The sequence below is a fragment of the Mustelus asterias genome, chromosome 12, assembly GCF_964213995.1.
Source record: "Mustelus asterias chromosome 12, sMusAst1.hap1.1, whole genome shotgun sequence".
Classification (NCBI taxonomy): domain Eukaryota; kingdom Metazoa; phylum Chordata; class Chondrichthyes; order Carcharhiniformes; family Triakidae; genus Mustelus; species Mustelus asterias.
Genome location: NC_135812.1, coordinates 82050618 through 82072904, shown reverse-complemented (window position 1 = coordinate 82072904; position 22287 = coordinate 82050618). Strand labels below are relative to the sequence as shown.

Genomic DNA, 22287 nt, shown 5'->3' with positions numbered 1-22287 from the left:
AGTACCAAAAGGTACGCAAAGAAAAGTGTCCTGTAACACTGTGTGGGTGATTTTAAATTGGGATTTTGGTTACTACCCTTCTTTCTTCCAGCTCCAACGCAGAATGAGACCTACATCAGAAAGAAGATGATGATAGCGAAGAGGATTATTAAGAAAAAGCCACCCAGGCATCATGATTGTATGATACTTCAATTTCTCAGCAGCAAAAATCAGATCTCACAGCACAATACCAGTGGAAGTGGAAAAGCAACACCAAGCTGACATGAGGCAAGGGCCAACTCAGTCCTATGACCCTTCTACATAGTATGAGGAAGCAACCGCCTCTGGCAATGCTGACCCAAAGTTGGCACATAGAAGTAATACCAGAATAGGTGAAATCAAGACACACATAGGCACCCAGGGGAAGCATAATTTGGGGAATGAGTAGGGTGATGGTCCATACTTTGCAACCTTTGCATTTGACAGTACTGACACGGGTCCTTGATATTTATGAAGGTTAGTTCTATGTGCATTCATTTTGTGCTGAATTATGTCACAATCATGTCAGGGAAAGAGACCTGATGTGTTGCCATGTTGTAGAAGGGATAATAGTTTTAGGAAATGTCTTTTTTATTTGTGGATGAAGGAGAATGAGGTCGGGCTGTAGTTTCCAAAGTGGACTGTGTTCCACAGAGGAGAAAATGTCCGTGATGATTAGTGATGGTCTCTTGTAATAGGCATTGAAGATGTCTCTGTGTGAAGGTCAAAATGATCATCTGTTCCATGTTGTTCTAATTATAGAGCAATGACCTCCTAATTTGTCACACCAAGATACAGTCCTTTCTGATGTGTGAAGTTGTGAAGGGCATAGCAAGCTATAACTATTCTTGACACCTGACCCAGAACACACTGCGGCACCCCTCCCAGTCTGTGCAGGCCGCAAAAGCTTGCTTTTAATGCCCTGATGGTCTTTTCAATTACCTATCTGGTAGAAATCTCATTGTCATGCTCTTTTGTTGCTGTTTAGAACTTTCTCAGTGTAGTATAAAGGGTTATCAGATGGGTTATGCCAATGTATGATAACCCTTTATTCATTCACAGGATAGTAGGTCAGTATTTGTTGCCAATCATTTAATTGCCCTTGAAACTGAATGGCTTGCTAGGTTATTATAGAGGGCAGTTAAGAGTCAACCACATTGGTATGGCTCTGGGTCACATGTAGGCCAGACCAGGTAGGTTGGAAAATTTCCTTAGTGAACATTACTTGTTTGATTAGTAAGTTTGTGGACCACACAAAGGTTTAGTGGATTTGCGGATAGTGATGAGAACCATCAGAGGATACAGCAGGATATAGATCGGGTGGACACTTGGGTGGAGAGATGGCAGATGGAGTTTAATCCGGACAAATGTGAGGTAATATATTTTGGAAGGTCTAATACAGAGAGGAAATATACAGTAAATGGCAGAACCCTTAAGTGTATTGATACTTAAGAGAGGGATCTGGGTGTACAGGTACACAGATCACTGAAAGTGCAACGCAGGTGGAGAAGGTAGTCACGAAGGCATACGGCATGCTTGACTTCATCGGCCGGGGCATTGAGTTTAAAAATTGGCAAGTCATGTTGCAGCTTTATAGAACCTTAGTTAGGCAGCACTTGGAATATAGTGTTCAATTCTGGTCGCCACATTATCAGAAGGATGTGGAGACTTTGGAGAGGGTACAGAAAAGATTTACCAGGATGTTGCCCGGCGTGGAGGGCATTAGCTACGAGAAGAGGTTGGAGAAACTGGAACGTCGGAGGTTGAGGGGCGACTGATGGAAGTCTACAAGATCATGAGAAGCATGGACAGAGTGGATAGTCAGAAGATTTTTCCCAGGGTGGAAGAATCAATTACTCGGGGACATATGTTTAAGGTGCAAGGGGCAAAGTTTAAAGGAGATGTACAAGGCAAGTATTTTACACAGAGGGTGATGGGTGCTTGGAACTCACTGCTGGGGGAAGTCGTGGAAGCAGATACGAAAGTGACTTTTAAGGGGCGTCTTGATAAATACATAAATGGGAGGGGAATAGAGGGATACGGTCCCTGGAAGGGTAAGGGGCTTTAGTTCAGTCGGGCAGCATGTCGGTGTAGGCTTGAAGGGCTGAAGGGCCTGTTCTTGTGCTGTAATTTTCTTTGTCCTTTGCTGTTCTTTGAACCATATGGGTTCATATGACAATAACCACCATTGCTGGGAGTAGCTTTCAATTCCAGATTTATTAAATTCAAATTCCACAAGTTGGGATATGCTAATGTATGATATAGATGATGATGCATCACAGGCACTAGTCAGTCATGTGTTAGACTCTCGTGAGAAAGGTTGGAATCATGCCTTGGAGCAATGTGCCTACTCTATAATCTGTTTAGATGTACTACTAATAAACAAGTGTTAAGCAGAGCATGTCTACAGTTTGTTTAAAATACTCTAAGGTGGAAGGTCCCATCTCAGAACACTTAGTGGAGTTATTAACGAAAGGAGCACGGAGCACGTTTTGTCACCCATAAATCATCTGTCAATTTGATTCTTTTCAGGAAAGAAGTCAGCAAATGTCAAATGTTGAAGTAGGAATGCATCATGACAATTTCCTGCATGACATGTATTGACACACAAGATCTTTTGATTGTTATATACAATGTGAACATTGAGGGAATGGAAGCCCTTCCATTTGATGTTGTCTTGTGGATGTTCTTTGAATGCTCTCAATGCTATGGGAATGCTGTTGATTGCATCTTAATTTTTGGATAAGCCAGAAACTCCATTAAAAAAATATGGCTCTATTTTGTGACAACATTGCTGTAATGCCAAAGGTGATTCCTGCTCCCCTTGAGGGGCACGAGTGATCTAAGGATTATGTGCCTCTACTCTTGCCTGGTCCATGGATTCTCTGTAGCTACCTGAAATGACCCTTTGCAATAGAAGTTTGGGATGGTGAACACTTAAAGTTTAAAGTTTATTTATTAGTGTAACGTGTAGACTTACATTAACACTGCAACAAAGTTACTGTGAAAATCTCCGAGTCGCCACACTCTGGTGCCTGTTCGGGTACACTGAGGGAGAACTTAGCCTGGTCAATGCACTTAACCAGCACATCTTTCAGACTGTGGGAAAAAATTGGGGCATCTGGAAGAAACCCACACAGACATGGGGAAAATGTGCAGACTCCACACAGCCAGTGAGCCAAGCCGGGAATCGAACCCAAGTCTCTGGCACTGTGAGGCAGCATTGTCAACCACTTTGCCACCGTGCCTTCCCCCTTCATAGCCTTTGACAGAACAGAGTGGGAAGATAAGCTTAGACCCCGCAACAGGTCAAGAATGTAGTACTTGTGCCGTTGCTGGTTTGCTATCTACCTATGCACAGTTCCTCAAAATTCATCATAAGACCTGTGTTGCCATATATCCAATGGAGGTATGATATCTTGTGGATTACATCCTGCTTACATGGTGCCTGACTCCTTTTAGCCCCGTTGTGATTTTTTTCTCTCCTGCTCTATGATAATGACATTGCTATGCCCATGGGCGAAGCCATATCTACTCCTGAGGATCCTTGACTACAGAGTCTGAAAACAAGCCAGTGAGCGGCATTGGTAGAAGCAAATGCAGCAGCTTGTAGCCAAGAAATACAAAAAAAAAGTGATCCTCAGTGGTAGAAATGAGTGTTTAACTCTCCAGAATCTTAACTTCAAAAATGTTTTAATTCTACATTGAACAACTGATCCTGGAATTTAATGGACCTTGTGTATCTTGTTCCAAGTTATGTAGATTGCATTCGGAAAGCAAACAAAGGAAACTAACAGCTGCTAAACTACTAGCCTTCATTCTCAAAGAGGCAAAAGAGGTCAGTGGACACTTGGCATGTGGATCAATGAAGATGAACATCTCACCAAGGCCATCCCCACACCCTCACTTCTTGCCTTCAAACAACTGCACAACCTCAAACAGACCATTGTTCACAGCAAACTACCCAGCCTTCGGGAGAACAGTGACCACGACACCACACAACCCTGTCACAGCAACCTCTGCAAGACATGCCGGATCTTCGACACGGATGCCATCATCTCACATGAGAACACCATCCACCAGGTACACGGTACATACTCTTGCGACTCGGCCAACGTTGTCTACCTGATACGCTGCAGGAAAGGATGTCCCGAGGCATGGTACATTGGCGAAACCATGCAGACGCTGCAACAGCTGATGGGTGAACACCGCTCGACAATCAACAAAAGGAGTGTTTCCTTCCAGTTGGGGAACACTTCAGCAGTCACGGGCATTTGGCCTCTGATCTTTGGGTGAGTGTTCTCCAAGGCAGCCTTCACGACACATGACAACGCAGAATCACTGAGCAGAAACTGATAGCCAAGTTCCACACACATGAGGACGGCCTCAACCGGGATCTTGGGTTCACATCACATTATCTGTAACCCCCACTACTTGCCTGAGACTTGCAAAATCTCACCAACTGTCCTGGCTGGAGACAATACACACCTCTTTAACTTGTGCTTAATCCTCTCTCCACTCACATTGTCTGTACTTTTAAGACTTGGTTACCTGTAAAGACTCGCATTCCAACCATTATCTTGTAAATTGAGTTTGTGTCTATATATGCCCTGTTTGTAAACACAACTCCTCACTCACCTGAAGAAGGAGTGACACTCCGAAAGCTTGTGCTACCAAATAAACCTGCTGGACTTTAACCTGGTGTTGTGAGACTTCTTAATGTAATCACAAAAAGTGCAGAAGAACTTGGGAAAGGCATTTTCATGGTGCAAAACAGCTGAAACACTTTCCATCTAGCTTACTTGCATGGTTTATGATGCATTATTAATATGTTGAAAACACTGGGGAGATTTCCACCGCATGAATTTAATCTCTGACCAAAGAGATTTAAAATGTACATCAGTTTGCCTACTGAATGATGCTGAACAGTATAAAGTGCAGTGCAAAGTTGCAAATGCATTTTTACTGCATGAGAAACTCTTTCAACTTCATTCAAACAAGGAATAGTTGGTAAGTGAATATAACCTTGAAAATGTAAAGGACTACATCATGGGATCAAACCTAATGTGCCAATTTAAAATTTTCTTCTATTTTAGCCTAGGTATAACCTGAATAATATAAATGGGATTATACTCATGCTAAGGTAGAAGAGAATATGATTTCAGATAATGGCATTAACTATTCGAATGCTGGCAGTCCATCCTTTAATTACAAGGCCAAAGCGTTTTACATTAAGACTCGTTTTCTCCATTTTCTGTTGTGTTGAAGATGGTGGAAGATGTCAGATATGCAAAGTTGAATCATAGAATCACAGAATCCCCACAGCGCAGAAGGAGGCCATTTAGCCCATCGAGTCTGCAACTACCACAGTCCCGCCCAGGCCCTATTCCCACAACCCCATATATTTACCCTGCTAATCCCCTGACACTAAGGTCAATTTAGCATGGCCAATCAATCTAACCCACACATCTTTGAACTGTGGGAGGAAACTGGAGCACCCGGAGGAAACCCACGCAGACATGGGGAGAATGTGCAAACTCCATACAGACAGTGACCTGAGGCTGGAATTGAACCTGGGTCCCTGGTGCTGTGAGGCAGCAGTGCTAACCACTGTGCCATCGTGGTGCCCCTGATTGGCTGATTAGGAATAGTTGTGATTTTCAGTGCTAAGGATCTTTCGTTAGTATCTACGGAATCAAAAAATATTTTTTATTTTGGGAATTTCTTTGACAAGGTTTGCTTTTGTGATAAGCACAGGCAGGGAATTACAATTCATCTGAACTCTCCAACTTGCCTCTCTTGATGTGGGTTTTCCTCTGAAGAACTCATTGTTTTTGGAGTTGTGGGGTGGGTTGAATCGAGGTTGCAAGAAAATACATCCATTGGCAATGGCTTCCAGAGGGGCAGGTCCTTCGTATGGGAACCCCAATCCGATGAAGAGCTAGAGAATAGACACAAAGGAAAACATAACCATTATTAGGAAGAAAGGCTGATATGACAATGCTCAAGCAGGAAGAGACCAAGACAAGAAAGGACTCAGTTTCAGGCAGGTAAATGACGGGGCAGTGTAGCTAAGACTTGAGAGCAATACCGTTGCCCAAGCCCCACCCTGTCGAGTTCAGCATGGTTGGCTTTAGCCTTAAAAATTTGCAATTACATACGAACATGTTAGGGCAGTTGACCAAAAGTTCTGCCAAGGAGTTGGGGTGTTAAAGAGTGTCCTTAAGGAGGAAAGGGAGGTGGAAAAGTGAAAATGTTTAAAGAATTCCAGAATTTTCAGCCTCAGCAGCTAAAGGAACAGCCACCAGTGGTGGACTGATGATGATCAGTCTGGCCTGATGATGATAGTAAGAGTTTTAACAACACCAGGTTAAAGTCCAACAGGTTTATTTGGTAGCAAATACCAATTAGCTTTCGGAGCACTACTCCTTCGTCAGATGGAGTGGAAATGTGCTCTCAAACAGGGCACAGAGACACAAAAATCAAGTTACAGAATACTGATTAGAATGCAAATCCCTACAGCCAGCCAGATCTTAAAGATACAGACAATGTGGGTAGAGGGAGCATTAAGCACAGGTTAAAGAGATGTGTATTGTCTCCAGACAGGACAGCCTGCAAGTCCAGGAGGCAAGCTGTGGGGGTTACTGATAATGTGACATAAATCCAACATCCCGGTTTAGGCTGTCCTCATGTGCGCGGAACCTACCACCTAATGATGATACTCAGAGGCCAGAATTAGAAGAGCGCAGAAATCTTGGAAGATCGTAGGGCTGGAGGAGGTAATAGAAATATGAACCAACTGAGGGACTTTAAAACAATGAAGAGACTTTTAAAATCAAGTTGGTGCTTAATTGGAAGTCAATGCAGATCAGCGAGCACAGAGATGATGGGTGAATGGAATTTAGTACAAGTTAGGATATGAACAGCAACGTTTTTGATGAACTTAAGTTTGATGGAGGATGGAAGCTGGAAGGCTGGAATAATTAAGTCTAGAGGTATCATAGGCAAAGGTGAGGGTCTCAGTAACAGATAAACTGAAGCGGGTGAAAACAAGTGATATTAGAAGTGGAATTAGGTAATATTAGTGGTGGTCAGGTTATATGGTTAGGATGAAATATAACAGCAAGATAGCTCTGAAGAAGAGTCATGCAGACTTGAAATGTTTGCTGGAATTTTATTGGACCACCCGCCACGGGAATCAGAGTGGGCGAGGGGTGGAGCATGGATGGTCTGTTGACCTCTGTTGGGATTTTACGGTTTCAGGATGAATGAGGCTGTTAAAAACATGCCGGTTAACTCTCTTTCTCGCGCCACAGATGCTTCCAGACCTGCTTGAGTTTTTCCAGCATTTTCTGCTTTTATTTCAAATTTCCAGCATCTGCGGTATTTTGCTTTTATTTCAGTGGACAATCTGGTTCAACCTCAACAAGTTGCCAAGAAGAAGGATGGTATTGGTGGCTAGCGAACTGAGCGATGGTGGAGGACTGAAGACCATTGCTTTGGGACTCCTAGTAATTAGCTGGAGGAAATTCTTGTTCACCCAGTCTTTCAAGGTGGGATTGCTGCCAGGAGTGAAGCAAGATGGGACATCTGCCTATTGGTTCGATCTGACTCCAACTCATTCTTCGTGTGTTAATCCTGCATGCAAAGTGAACCTTTAGTATTATCTTTCTTTTGTTATGGTTGCAGCAAGCAGTTAATGCAGCACCTTGAGTTGGCAAACCATGATATAAAGGAAGGACAAAATGAAAAAGTCAAACTTTGTATTGGCTCTGAGTGAGCCTATTGGTTGAAAAGCAAAACAGTTACAGGAGAGATGCCAAGTTCCTTCATAATTACCATCGTAGTCTCCTTTCCACCCCCCTTCTGTGCTGGTACAAAAGTAGCAATCTGGAGAAATTATTGGAGCTCCAAGCACCACTGACCATCACCTGTGGCAGAGTGAGAAATGGGTAGACGGCTAGTCTGGGAGACTGTGTGAGAGGAACATGACAGAGAAACGTTTTGACATTGAGGATGTGGTACCTGGCCTTCCTCCGCCATTTGCTCCTGAACAACATTATGGGCCTGCCTGCAAATCGGTGATGTCCCGATGAAATTTGTTTGGTAACATTACATGTTGCAATTCCCAGACTCATACTTTAGACCAGTTAGCCTAACATCTACCATTGAGAAAATGCTAGAATCCATCACTAAGGAAGTAGTAGCAGGACATTTAGAAAATCATAATACAACCAGCGTTGTGAAAGGGAAATTGTGTTTGACAAATTTATTAGAATTCTTGAGGATATAACAAGCAGGTGGATATTGGAGAACCAGTAAACGTAGTGTATTTGGATTTCCAAAAGTCATTGAATAAGGTGCCACTAAAAGATTACTACACTATGTTCATGATATTGAACGTGATATATTTTCATGGATTGAGTATTGCTAACTAGCAAGGAACAGAGAGTGGTGATAAATGGGTCATTTTCCACTTGGTAAATGGTAACTAGCAGGGTGACACAGGGATCAATGTTAGGGCCTCAACTATTTACGTTTATATTCATGACTTTGCTGAAGGGACGGAATGTATAGTAGCCAAATTTGCTGATGATATGAAATAGGTGGGAAAGCAAGTTGTATGGAGGATACAATTTGAATCTGTAAAGTGATAAAGATAGTTCAAGCGAATGGGTAAAAGAATTGGCAGAGGGAGTATAATGTAGAAAAATGTGCTCCAAAACGCTTTGCAGCCAATGAAAGAATCAAGGAATCAACATGAATGGACTCTCTCTCTCTCTATATATATATATGGCAGGAAGAATAGAGAAACAGAATGTAATTTAAATGGAGAGAGAATGCAGAGTATTGTATGCTGTTTTTGTCTCCTTACTTAAAGGGGGATTTACTTGCATTGGACACGGTTCAGTGAAGCTTTGCCAGACTGGAATTGTGGGTTGTCTTATGAGGAAATGTTAAGCAGATTAGGTCTATAGTCATTGGAATTTAGAAGAATGAGAGATGATCTTATGGAAACATGTAAGATTTTGGGATGGCTTGATAAGGTAGATGCTGAGAGTAGGTTTCCCCTCATGGGGAGAATTTAAAAGCCTGGGCATAGTTAAAAAATACTCTCCCTTTATAGACTGCCAACCTGGACCCCAGACGTTCCGACCGCGCCTCCCAGTAGTGCTAGCCGGGCACCCTGGCAGTGCCAGCTGTGCACCCTGGCACTGCCCACTGGGCACCAGGCAGTGCCAAGGGGGCAGGGTCTTCTGGGGGGCAGGCTAATTGGTGGTGGTGGTGCGGGAAACCGCTGCGCACTCTGCATTAGGGATCAGTGGGGTTGGGAGGGGGATAATCAGGGCTGGCCACGGGGAGGGGTGGGTGGTTCGTGGCTGACCAAGGGGGGGTTGGCACTTGGGGCTGGCCTGGGAGGTGGGGTCGGGGAGGCTGGCAATCGGGAGAGTGGTTGGGAAAGCCAGCGATCTGGCGGGGAGGGGTTGAGATTCGGGGCTGACCATTGGTGGGGTGGCTGGGGAGGCTTGGCGATTGGGGAGGGTCAGGGAGGCCGGAGATCAGGGGTTGGGGTCAGGGCTGACCATTGGGGATGGGGGGGGGGGTGGTCAGGGAAAACATTGGGAGCTGACAATCGGGAAACTGGTGATCTGGGGGGTGAGGGGGGCGCGGCCAGTCGCGTGCGCTAATCTCCCTACTGACAAGGTACCGCATGGTAGGCCTTTGACAAGCTACCGCATAGTAGGTTGTTGCATAAGGTTAAATCTCACGGGATCCAAGGTGAGGTAGCTAAACGGATAAAAAATTGGTTTGATGACAGAAGCCAGAGGGGGTTGTAGAGGGTTGTTTTTCAAACTGGAGACCTGTGACCAGCGGTGTGCCTCAGGGATCGATGCTGGGTCCACTGTTATTTGTCATTTATATTAATGATTTGGGTGAGAATCTAGGAGGCATGGTTAGTAAGTTTGCAGATGACACCAAGATTTATGGCATAGTGGGACAGTGAAGAAGGTTATCTCGGATTGCAACGGGATCTTGATCAATTGGGCCAGTGGGCTGACGAATGGCAGATGGAGTTTAATTTAGATCAATGCGAGGTGATGCATTTTGGTTGATTGAACCAGGGCAGGACTTACTCAGTTAATGGTAGGGCGTTGGGGAGAGTAACAGAGGGGTACAGGTTCATAGCTCCTTGAAAGTGGAGTCACAGGTGGACAGAGTGGTGAAGAAGGCATTCAGCATGCTTGGTTTCATTGGTCAGAACATTGAGTACAGGAGTTGGGACATCTTGTTGAAGTTGTACAAGACATTGGTAAGGCCACACTTGGAATACTGTGTACAGTTCTGGTCACCCTAATTTAGAAAGGATATTATTTTACCAGAAAGAGTGCTGAAGAGATTTACTGGGATGCTACCGGGACTTGATGGTTTGAGTTATAAGGAGAGGCTGGATAGACTGGAACTTTTTTCTCTGGAGTGTAGAAGGCTGAGGACGATCTTATAGAGGTCTATAAAATAATGAGGGGCATAGATCAGCTAGATAGTCAATATATTTTCCCAAAGGTAGGGGAGTCTAAAACTAGAGGGCATAGGTTTAAGGTGAGACGGGAGAGATACAAAAGGGTCCAGAGGGTCAATGTTTTCATGCAGAGGGTGGTGAGTGTCTGGAACAAGCTGCCAGAGGTAGTAGTAGAGGCAGGTACAATTTTGTCTTTTAAAAAGCATTTAAACAGTTACATGGGTAAGATGGGTATAGAGGGATATGGACCAAATACAGGCAATTGGGCCTAGTTTAGGGGTTTAAAAAAAAAGGTCAACATGGACAAGTTGGGCCAAAGGGTCTGTTTCCATGCTGTAAAACTCTATGACAGACCTGCGCATGCATAGAGTCCGCCGTGGTGAATCCCTCGGCGGACTCCATGAAGCACAGAGTGCCGGAAATTCAACAGACCAGTATGCCTAAAAAAACGGGTGGAAAAATCTCCAAGGTGTGTGATACGGCACCACAAGCAGTGAATCTGGAAAAAAGGAAATAACCATCTTTTGCAGGGATATCAAAAACTCTCTCTCTCTGTGGAAGTCAACCAGCCAGCAAAAAGGGATCGTAGCTGGAAAAAAAAGCTGAAACATCTCTACAAAACCACAGAACGCCTGAACCGAAGAATCAACTATTCACCAGCAGAGGTCAGCTATACTGGAATAAACTCATCATGGCCACATCGATTATCATCTACTCCTCGCTGGTCCATGTAACCTTTTTACTTATACTTACTTGTTATTGGACTCAATTCTTATCTCTAATCCATATGAATGTAGATGCATGTGTTTTTACCATTTCTCCTTACTTTTCTAGTAATTAATAATCTTACTCTATCTCAGCTCAAGAAAGCTTGGTTAAATTGGCTCCTTTTTAAACATAAGTATTGAGTCGAGAAAAAGTATCCAAGAGAAAGGGAACCTTGTTTGATTAAACCTTTGCTGCTCGCAGCAGAGAGTGGGCTGAACAAAGAAACTGAGCCAATAGTCATTCCTCACCCGGGTTTGTAACAATTTGGGGGTATTCCAAATTGAGGGGTCTCACCTGGATCAACAACTTTTGGGACACCTCATCTTGGACTGGTTGTAACAGGTGACAGGTAGGAAAGTGGAGTTAAGGCCACAATCAGACCAGGCATGATCTTATTGAATGGCAGAACAGGTTAAAATGGCCAAATGACCTATTACTATTTCTTATAATACGTTCTAAAACATCAAGCAAATGGTCCAATCATGGCATTCCATATGGTACCAACTGCATTAGAACAATATTGATCTTGTCAGTGCAGACTCGATGGGCTGAATGGCCTCCTTCTACACTGTAGGAATTCTATGATTCTATGAATTTTTTTTGTTCCTTTAATCTTGGGTTAACACAGTAATTAATTATGGGGCATAACACTCAAATTACCAATGATGCTCGTTGGCACTTGCCCTGAAAATAAAATGACTTTACCCCCTACTCTTTAACATGCAGAAGAAAAGTCAAAATAATGAAAGTCATGCTGACTTAATTAAAAATAACCTGAAAAAAAGCTTTGGCATACTTAATAATCATTTAAACTCTCTTCATTTAGGCTATATAAAATTATCCTTCAAGATCAGATCAATGGAAAACTCTCAACTGAGCCAGCATGTTCTTAAGCAATGCACTTTATTGCCGAAACAAACATTAAATTATTAAAATGTCAGGAGTGGTTCTAACAACACTTTAATAATAGCTACTGGCTGGTAAAATAAATAACTAGAATTCAATAGAGAATAAAATCTCTCTAGCACTTTACTCGTGTTGCCTGCTTTCCTCTATCTCCATCTATTCTCCATCTGTTTCATTATTTTAATCAGTTTTCTTACTCTTACCTCTTGTATCTTTAATATTTTTTCTTAAAGGGAAAGGCTAAAACACTACATTTGCGTTCTTTTCGAGTTTACAAGGCCGCTGCATTTCAGAGGAACATCGAGAAAAGCATTGGCCACAAATGAGCTGTAAACCAACTAAAAGGCTTTTTCTCCCTGCCCAGTAAGTCAAAACATGTAACTCAAAAAATTGACATGGTTGACTCAAAAATTAGATCTGATTTTTTTTCCCGTCCAGTGGAAAGCTTCTGTCATCAAATGTGTTATCTCATGCATAGCAGTAGAGGCTAATTGTGTCCAGGTTGAGTGAACAGTGGGTTATGTTCACTGATCAAACAACATCACACACTAGTTGAGATGTTCACGATTTATTTGTCGAGATTGGAGGTTGGGTTGTTTTTATTTGTCCTTGTTTGATTTAATCACTATTTATACTTCATCCTTTATCTCTTTTCTTGTCATATTAGACCGTTCCTATTATCGTCTTGGTATCATGTTCTCCATTACTTTCTATTCATTTTCCATTCACCTTGGCTTTGTATGCCTAAACAAGTTGGACACTTGCAAAAGTGGTGGACTAGCTATAACAAAACTGCTAAACATTGATCGTATTTTTTCAACCCAATAGATTATAAGTAGAAAGGACAATGTTTTGCGATATTCAAAGCAGTATTTTTTAGGTTTTCATTGTAGGATAGAGGGAATAGGGACAACAAACACAAACTGCAATGGAGGAAGAGTTAAAGAGCATAATATATTGATCAGAGAGGATCAAACAATTGTCAAGTTGAAATTATCTGGAGTATTGAAACACGTAAGCAGGATAAATGACACCTTCATGCTCCTGATCATAATAAAGAATTGTAGAGAGTGTACACAATATATTCCATTCATTTCCTGTGTTCATGGTATCTATTATCTGATAGTGACCAATATGCAGCACTGAGCTATCAAGAGAGGCTAGATCCAATGTTTACTATTCTTTCCAAACGAACAGCAATTAACATAATATCAGCACAAATCCGTGGTGATCTATTTATACTTATATATTATATCTATTTCTTTTGAACCTGTTAAAATATCTTTATGATTAACTTGAAACAGAAGGTTGAGGTTCAAAAGATTCACATTCTCTCAATTGATAATACAGCATTGCAGTGTTAATTATAGCTGAAATTATTTGTCTTATCAACCACTGAACAGGGCAGAGTTGTACATTCCCCCAAGATGGGTACTGAGGTGGTGGGAGTATAAAATGGATGTGATTCCCCCAGGGATCCTGCCCGCCTCCACCCCAATGCAATTTCACGATTGGGCAGGCAGGGCCTTGGGCAGGAAACACACCTTTTCACCTATTAAGGTCCCGTAGTGGTCACTTTATGGCTACTTAAGGGTCTTCTTGCTCAGCCTCAATTTTTGGGCTGGCGGGAGAGGGTGTGAGTTGGGTGGAAAACAGAGAAATTAACTTTTCTCCATCTATGGTGGGAAGGGGTGGGTGGGCACCTGAACATGAAGGTCTTTCAGATTTAGGGTGCCGTCTCCTCTGTGACCTTGGAGCCCTGGCCCTTCTTCTCCCCTTAACCCCCCCAGGGCATCCCCTACCCTGGAGACAAATGGAGATTTGTTGGCCAATCAGTTTGGGTAACAACTCTTATGGGTGAGACTTCCTTCCAAAGGTGGACGCAAGTCTGCTGCCCACTGCCAATCAATGTTCAAGCGAGCATTAAATGGCAGTCGGCTTCTAAGAGTTGGCAGTAGCGCATTTTGTGCCAACACAGGAGGGCAAGCACCACATGCTCATCATCCTTAAAATTCTACCTATAATAAATTAAATGCATGTCAATATAAGTAACTCATTAAAAACTTGTCTCTAGCAGAAAAAAATATTGTGATCATTTGTGTGCATTTAGCTTGGAGGTTTTAATAGTCATTCTTGATTTGGCAAAACACACTATATACAAAAAGACAAAATAACAAATAGAACTGAAAGCCATTTTGCCTAATGAAGCAAATAGCTTTATTGCAATAATTTCATCGAGCAGGAACTGAACTGAAAAAGGGAAACAACTAACTGGGAGCTAATTACCTTTTAATAGTCTACTTTGTAAGACATGATCAGAAGTTTGTTTAAAATCTAGCCCAAAGAATAAAATCACATTGAACTACTGAAAATGTATTGCAAATATTCCTCAAAGTGTCAAAAAATGACTATGGTCTTCAGATCCTGTTATGCTGGTGAGAAGCTCCCAAAAATACATTGTGCAGATCTGCCTTTTTTTGTACTAGATTAGGCAAATAGGAAATGTGTGCAACTTACTTGCAGACCGCGCATGTGTGTGTGTGTGAGTGTGAGTGTGAGTGTGTGTGTGTGTGAATGAGACATGCAACATGTACTTTCATGACACTGACATCACCTTCAAATCGATATGAAACACACCTCACTGTTTGAAACATTAGGACAGTGCATGAGGGATATGCAGAACAAGGTTTGTTCAGGGTTCAATCAGGAGTGAAGATTTACATTCTATGGGTTTCAGTGAGTACTATATAGTCGTCAGGACAACGACCCCAATCAATTTATCAGTAAAAGCCAGCGCACAGGTACAGAAAGTAATCAAAGAGGCTAATGGAATGTTGGCCTTTATCTCAAAATGGCTAGAATATAAAAATGAGGAACTTATGCTTCACTTCTACGGAGCCTAAGTCAGATCCCATCTGGAGTGCTGCAATTCAGTCTTGCGTATGGAACCTCAGGAAAGAATTAATGGAAGAAGTACAGCAAAATAATATCAGGGCATAAAGGATTAAATCATGAAGAAGGGCTGCATAAATTTAGTTTTATTCCCTTAAGGTTGCCAACTGTCATTAAAGCTTTTCTTGGAGGTTTCATCACATGACTTGCTTCATGCCTAGCCATTAGCTACACAACACATAGAAATCATAGAATCCCTACAGTGCAGAAGGAGGCCATTTGGCCCATCAAGTCTGCATTGACCACAATCCTACCCAGGCCCTATTCCTGTAACCCCACATCTTCGTCCTGCAAATCCCCCTGACACTAGGGTCAACTTAACATGCCAATCAATCTAACCCGCACATCTTTGGAGTGTGGGAGGAAACAGGAGCACCCAGAGGAAACCCAGACAGACATGGGGAGAATGTGCAGACTCCGCACAGACAGTGACCAAAGCTGGGAATCGAACCCAGGTCCTTGGCGGTGTGAGGCAGCAGTGCTAACCACTGTGCCACCATGCCACCATCTATCCTTGTGACACACTGCCTTCCTACGCCAACTGGAAAACAAAAAGAGTCATTACCCAATTTGATGATGCTTGACTGTCAGTCAAATCAGCCTTTTTTCCTATCTGATATAGAGAAATGTTCAAAGACAAAAACAAACAATCTTTCTTAATGTCCCGATGCTTTTTTCTCCAGGGTTGTACATGACAGCGTACTGGAGATTGAGCTTTTATTGCTAGCGGCTCCAGACCAATCCTGGAGGGTTTACAACCGTATATTCCCCTGACTCAGAAGGTTGTGGGATAATCTAATGAAAGTCTTTAAAATTATAAAGAAATTTAATAGCAAAGGTACAGGAAACTATTTCTTCTGGTGTGGGGATCGAAACAACGGAGCATTACATCTTATGATTAGAATTAGGTTAGTTAGGAGTACAATCAGGAGCATCTTTTCACATAAAAGATAATTAAAATATGGAACTCTTTACCATGAATGGCTATGGATGCTAGGTCAATTTGAAGTTTAGAGAAAAAGCCCACTAGATTTTTCTTAGGCATCAAGTGCTATGTAGCAAAAGTGGGTAAATATCTGAGATACATATCAGCAGTTGTCTAGTTGAATAGCATAACAGGCTCAAGGGGCTGAATAGTCTACTTCTGTTTCTATGGGGTAAATTTTACATTTCTTGGCAGAGGGTGGGACTGTGGATCACTGACTTCTGACCCTGCCTTTTAAAGGTGTTGAAAAAAGGTGTCTGATAAAGCATTTTATGGCCAATTAATGATCACCCCTAGCAGCAGTGAGCAATGGTGGGCAACACGCCCAATCAGGGATGAAAAGCAGAGAAACGTCTGGGTACAGAAAGGGCAGTCCATGAATTGAAAGTTGGTCATGGACCCGCCATTTAAAGGGTCTCTGGCAAGGCTTTAAGGCAGCTGCCACAGAATCGGTGCTCTGCAGGCTGAAGGTTGGTGATATGACTTTAACTTGGAAATTCTTTGACTTATTGCTGTAGCAACAGCAAGTATGAGCTTGTTTTGAAATGTTGCTGACTCTTGGTGCCTTAGGGAATTATTCATGACACTATCTAGGGAGGAAGGAACATTTCAATACACCTTTCCCATTCTCCTTGTGAATAACAAGTGATTAGGAAATGGCTGAAAATCTACCCTATACCTCTCTTCACAGATGGCTAAGAGGATGAAACCAGCAGCTACTGAGGGGCCAGAATAAGGGCGATTCCATAGTTTTTGAGGTGACTCCCTGCGAATCCTGTTCCAGGTTGTGAGTGATTGGCAGGAGGTCTCAGACCTGCAGACAGGAAAAGGAGACCTTCCAGCCAGACCAAAACTGCTTGGATGGAGGTCGCACAGAAGTGGTTAGCACTGCTGCCTCACAGCACCAGGGACCTAGGTTCAATTCCCGGTTTGGGTCACTGTCTGTGCGGAGTCTGCACGTTCTCCCTGTGTCTGTGTGGGTTTCCTCCGAGTGCTCCGGTTTCCTCCCACAGTCTGAAAGACGTGCTGGTTAGGTGCATTGGCCATGCTAAATTCTCAGTGTACCCGAGCAGCTGCCGGAGTGTGGTGACTAGGGGATTTTCACAGTAACTTCATTGCAGTATTAACGTAAGCCTACCTGTGACTAATAAATAAAAGAAAAGGTAAGCAGATGTGGGGGTCATCTAAAGAACTTGGTGGCAGTGCCATAAGTGACTGAATGACCTTTTGTGATTTGCCAGGTTGAGTGTGTAACCATATCGGAGTTTGATCAATATGGAAGGGAGTGATATGTCTCAAGCAAGTAACATTGAGAAATATTGGATGCCGACAAAGGACATGGTGCCCACACATTTGCAAGAATGCTTGTGACACAGCTCATTCATTACAATGTTCCTTTTTATGGAAAAGAGAGGAGGGCATAGAATGCCTGAGAGAGAGCACAGACTAGAGGTGGTCAAAGCAAGGTGGCAATGTTCACTCCAATATGGCTGCCAATTAATGGAGTCACATCATTGGGTGTGCTAAGGTTGGAGGAAGGCCCAGGGCTGGTGAGATTTCAAAGGCTGGTAGTTCTCACCTGCAAACAGTGGTGAAGGAGACAGGAGTAGGACCAGTTAGGAACTGGAGAAGGTGGGAGGGAAGGAACGTTAATGGCTTTTGACTTTGGAGTCATGCAGAATTTGGAGAGAAGTATGTGTCTCAATATTGAAAGACTTGAAGTTCAAACCCTAGTTATCAACTCCCAGTGGTGCCAGTGTGTGTCCATCTCTCTGAACTCACCTCGAATGATGATGATGCCCTTCAATTTCCTTGTGATTTTCCACCACAGAACAAACATTAACAAATGCAGTCACTAGCCCTGAAAGACCAATATTAGCCTCTGAGGGGGAAGCTTCAGAAGCTGCAGCGTCGCATCCTTGCTGTGCACCTGGCACCAATGCAGATACACGTGTCTCAGTGGGAATGTGTAAGTTGGCTCTCAGGAATCCACACACAGGTGAGCACATCTCAGCCACAAGACCACCTGCTGAAGACTGAGATGGAGCATGCCTCTGGCAGTTGGCGATAGATGCTGATCTCAATCTGATCATGAGCCTCTGAAGTCGTCCATCAGGCAGCAGATCCTGGCCATACAGCACAAGGTATGTGGCAATGTGGCAGAGGTTTCAGTGGGTTGGCGTGCACTGGCATGGGCACTGGAGGAGTTCATGAGTGCTGCGATCACCTGTTGTTCAGAATGCATGTCTTCCTCCGTTGCGAGACTGGTGAGTGTCATGAAAGGCCAAACCCAGTAGTTCACTGATGGGGTACTGGGAATGCATTCTAACTGCGCTCAATCACTGTACTTGCCTCTGAATCTTGTACCCAGAGACAGGACAAAAGGGGGACAAAGAGCCTGGAGTCACGTAAATGCCTGATTCCTCTCAAGAAGGCAGTGAGGGATAAATGGTCACCACAGTGGCGGATGAGCAGCTGCTGCCACCAGTGGGGAGGGGCACCTGTCAGGGGGCGCTTCTGATGGGGACAGCATCTATTCTGTTATTGACACAAATGCCCCCGAGTGCTGCAGCCATTGTGCAAGAGACTCACACCAACCAGGGCCCTCATGGCCTCAAGAGACCAGAGGACAGCTGCTGAAGTCACCTCTGGCAAAGTGATCAGCAGCCTTTTCCCAGGACAGTGGGTGAATCATGGAATAGAATCCCTACTGTGCAAAAGGAGGCCATTTGGCTCATGGAGTCTGCACCGACCACAATCCCACCCAGACCCTATTCCTATAACACCACATATTTACCCTGTTGAAACCCTGATGCTGGGGTTAATTTTTCATGGCCAATCAACTTAACCCTCACATCTTTGGACTGTGGGAGGAAACCGGAGCACCCAGAGGAAACCCACGCAGACACGGGGAGAATGTGCAGACTCCACACAGACAGTGATCCGAGGCCGGAATTGAACCCGGGTCCCTGGCGCTGTGAGGCAGCAGTGCTAACCACTGTGCTACTGTGCCGCCAAGGTGCTAAGGGGGGAGCACCATGTCCTCACACCAGTAAATATATTGAAAAGCCACCATATTAGTTACATATGGGTTCACAAAGGTAATCGCTTGCTTGTGTTGGGTGTGCAACTTTTTTGATTTATTAGTAAATAACTGTTCTGTGTACTTGTGTCCCTGGCAGCATTAGTGTTTAATCATATAAAACCTACAGTGCAGAAGGAGGCCATTTGGCCCATTGAGTCTGCACCGACAACAATCCCACCTAGGCCCCATCCCTGTAACCCCACATATTTACCCCATCTAACCCGCACATCTTTAGACTGTGGGAGAAAACTGGAGCACCTGGAGGAAACCCACACAGACACGGGGAGAACTTGCAAACTCCACACAGACAGTGACCCAAGCCAGGAATTGAACCCAGGTATCTGGAGCTGTGAGGCAGCAGTGCTAACCACTGTGCCACCGTGCTGCCCGCAGTCAGCAATCCAAGGGTGGTGGAGAGAGGGTGAATGTTTGTGGATGTGGTGCCAATCAAACAGTTTAAATTTACAATTTTGGGGTCTCAGAGATTGTCACTAAATTAATTAGCAGCTGTGTGTACCATCTACAAGATAAACTGCAGGAACTCACCAAGGCTCCTTGGAGAGCACCTCCCAAATCTGCGACCATTACCATCTGGAAGGACAAAGGCAGCAGATACATGGGAACACCACCATCTGAAAGTTTCCCTCCAAGCCATTCACCATCCTGACTTGGAAATATATTGCCGTTCCTTCACTGTGACTGGGTCAAAATCCTGGAACTCCTTCCCTAGCAACACTGTGGGTGTACCTCCACCACATGGGCCGCAGCGGTTCAAGAAGGCAGCTCACTGCCACCTTCTCAAGGGCAATTAGGGACGAATGCTGGCCGAGCTAATGAAACCCACATCCCTTGAATGATGAAAAAAGTTCTCAAAGATAACATGAACCGAAGAGGTGAGAGGCCATTTGTACGAAATAAAAGGAGTGCCCTTCAAGTTCTGAAGATTTGCGACTTGCACCATATCCCTTCAGGCCCCAGAATTCCTGGTCCATCTGTATGATGTTAACATGCTATTATTCTTCCCAGCAAGATCCAGCCGATTGTGTTTGCTTCACCTCCCAGGAATCAGGAATTAGGTGCAATGATATTTTTCTCCTCTTCCTCATGGGACAGAAGCGGATGGTTTAACACTGACCCCATTGTAATTCCGATTCATATTAATCAATGAACTGGTGACGGCCACACAGATTAATGTATGTTCTTGTTTCAAGAGCAAACTGTCTAATTTGTGGCTGAAACTGATGAGTTGAAGGTTTGAAGGAACCACTGGCCAAGCACCACTCTGAAAGTGTTTGCCTCTGCACGGAATTGCAGAGTAAATCTTCAGGGAGGCAAAGTACACATTCACTTCTTTTATTTTTTTGACAGGTTTTTGGCTCTTTCGTCCCACAGCTCAATAGAAAAAAAAACCCAGCTCCTGTATTCAGAAATACAGCCGAGATTAAAAGAAGCTACTGCAATATAAAAGCTGATGAATGGCAGTCTAATTTTTCACGTCAATTGAAAAACTCAAGCTGAAATTGTGTTCATTGTGGTGTTTGTGACTCAACTACTTGGAACTGAGTATGAAGAAATCTGTACAATCAATAAAGAAGGCTGCATTGGAAAGTATAATAAACTGAAGCTTTACGAGTCAATTAATATAACAAATCATACATTTTTCAGCATTCTAAAAAAAACTTTTGAAGTTGCAGTAGCTTCTTTGTTAAGCTTCTGTCAATTACATTCAAAATCCTTTAATGTAAGCCCTGCATTATGCTGTGCTAACAAAGTCATATTGCTTTCTTTCAGTGTCTTAGGAAATAAACCCTGTGCAGTGTTAATGAAGTCACTGGATGAAGTATTAGTTTTCTACATTTCTATTTGGGAAAAAACCCAATAGATTTAGTGCTAAATCAGACATATTCCATTTCCCCTCCTTCTTCCATAGAAACTGGTCACAAAATTTGGCTTCTTAGCACTCCTTTTCTTAAAGTGTTATGACTACCATTTTGTCTTCAGAATGGCATCAGTGGCTTGCATGCACATTCCTGGTGCTAGTCATTCTCAACGCCACTTTGATGAGGGTGTATATGTGTGGAAGGAAGCGCCCACCAGATATATGCAATGTAGGTGGATTTGATGCCAACACTGCCATTTTGGAGCCCAGCTAATACCATCTCCCAAATATGCATTCAGTTGCAGGATGGACTTCCCTCTGTCAACCACCCTGCCCTGACCAGCACAGCTTACAGGGGTCATCAACTACTTTCAGCTTATTTTGCTGATTGATTTCTACTGACTCTGGATGTGATTGTAAAAGATTTTGGATGTTTTCAGAGTTGCTAAAGTTGTTGAAGTCTGCAGTGTAGCATAAAGGATTATCAGATGGGATGGGGTGAGGTGGGATATGCTAATGTATAAGGGTTAATGTGGGATTAAATACAGTTCTGTAATAAGCCTTCGGAGGCAGAAGTCCCTTCATCAAAATTCCTTTATTTACAATTCCAATAGCAATACAAAGAGTGCTATCAGTCAGCATAGAATCATAGAAACCTCAGTGCAGACAGAGGCCATCTGGCCCATCGAGTCCGCACCAACCACAATCCCACCCAGGCCCTACCCCCATATCCCTACACATTTACCCGCTAATCCCTCTAACCTATGCATCTCAGGACACTAAGGCGCAATTTTAATCATAGAATAGAAACCCTACAGTACAGAAAGAGGCCATTCGGCCCATCGAGTCTGCACCGACCACAATCCCACCCAGGCCCTACCCCCATATCCCTACATATTTTACCCGCTAATCCCTCTAATCTACGCATCCCAGGACACTAAGGGGCAATTTTAGCATGGCCAATCAACCTAACCCGCACATCTTTGGACTGTGGGAGGAAACCGGAGCACCCGGAGGAAACCCACACAGACACGAGGAGAATGTGCAAACTCCACACAGACAGTGACCCAAGCCGGGAATCAAACCCAGGTCCCTGGAGCTGTGAAGCAGCAGTGCTAACCACTGTGCTACCATGCCACAGTCTACCTTCGGGAGTCCCAGAGAAACTGACACTC

The 22287-nt window shown here is 43.6% G+C and overlaps 1 protein-coding gene across 1 annotated transcript in view; it reads right to left on the bottom strand.

The window, feature by feature from the left end:
* mgat5b (alpha-1,6-mannosylglycoprotein 6-beta-N-acetylglucosaminyltransferase B) overlaps positions 1–22287 on the bottom strand; it is a 911118-nt gene that overhangs the window by 29740 nt on the left and 859091 nt on the right. Inside the window, 1 exon segment of the mRNA XM_078225993.1 lies at positions 5813–5959. Within this exon segment, the coding sequence (XP_078082119.1) occupies positions 5813–5959 (147 nt within the window).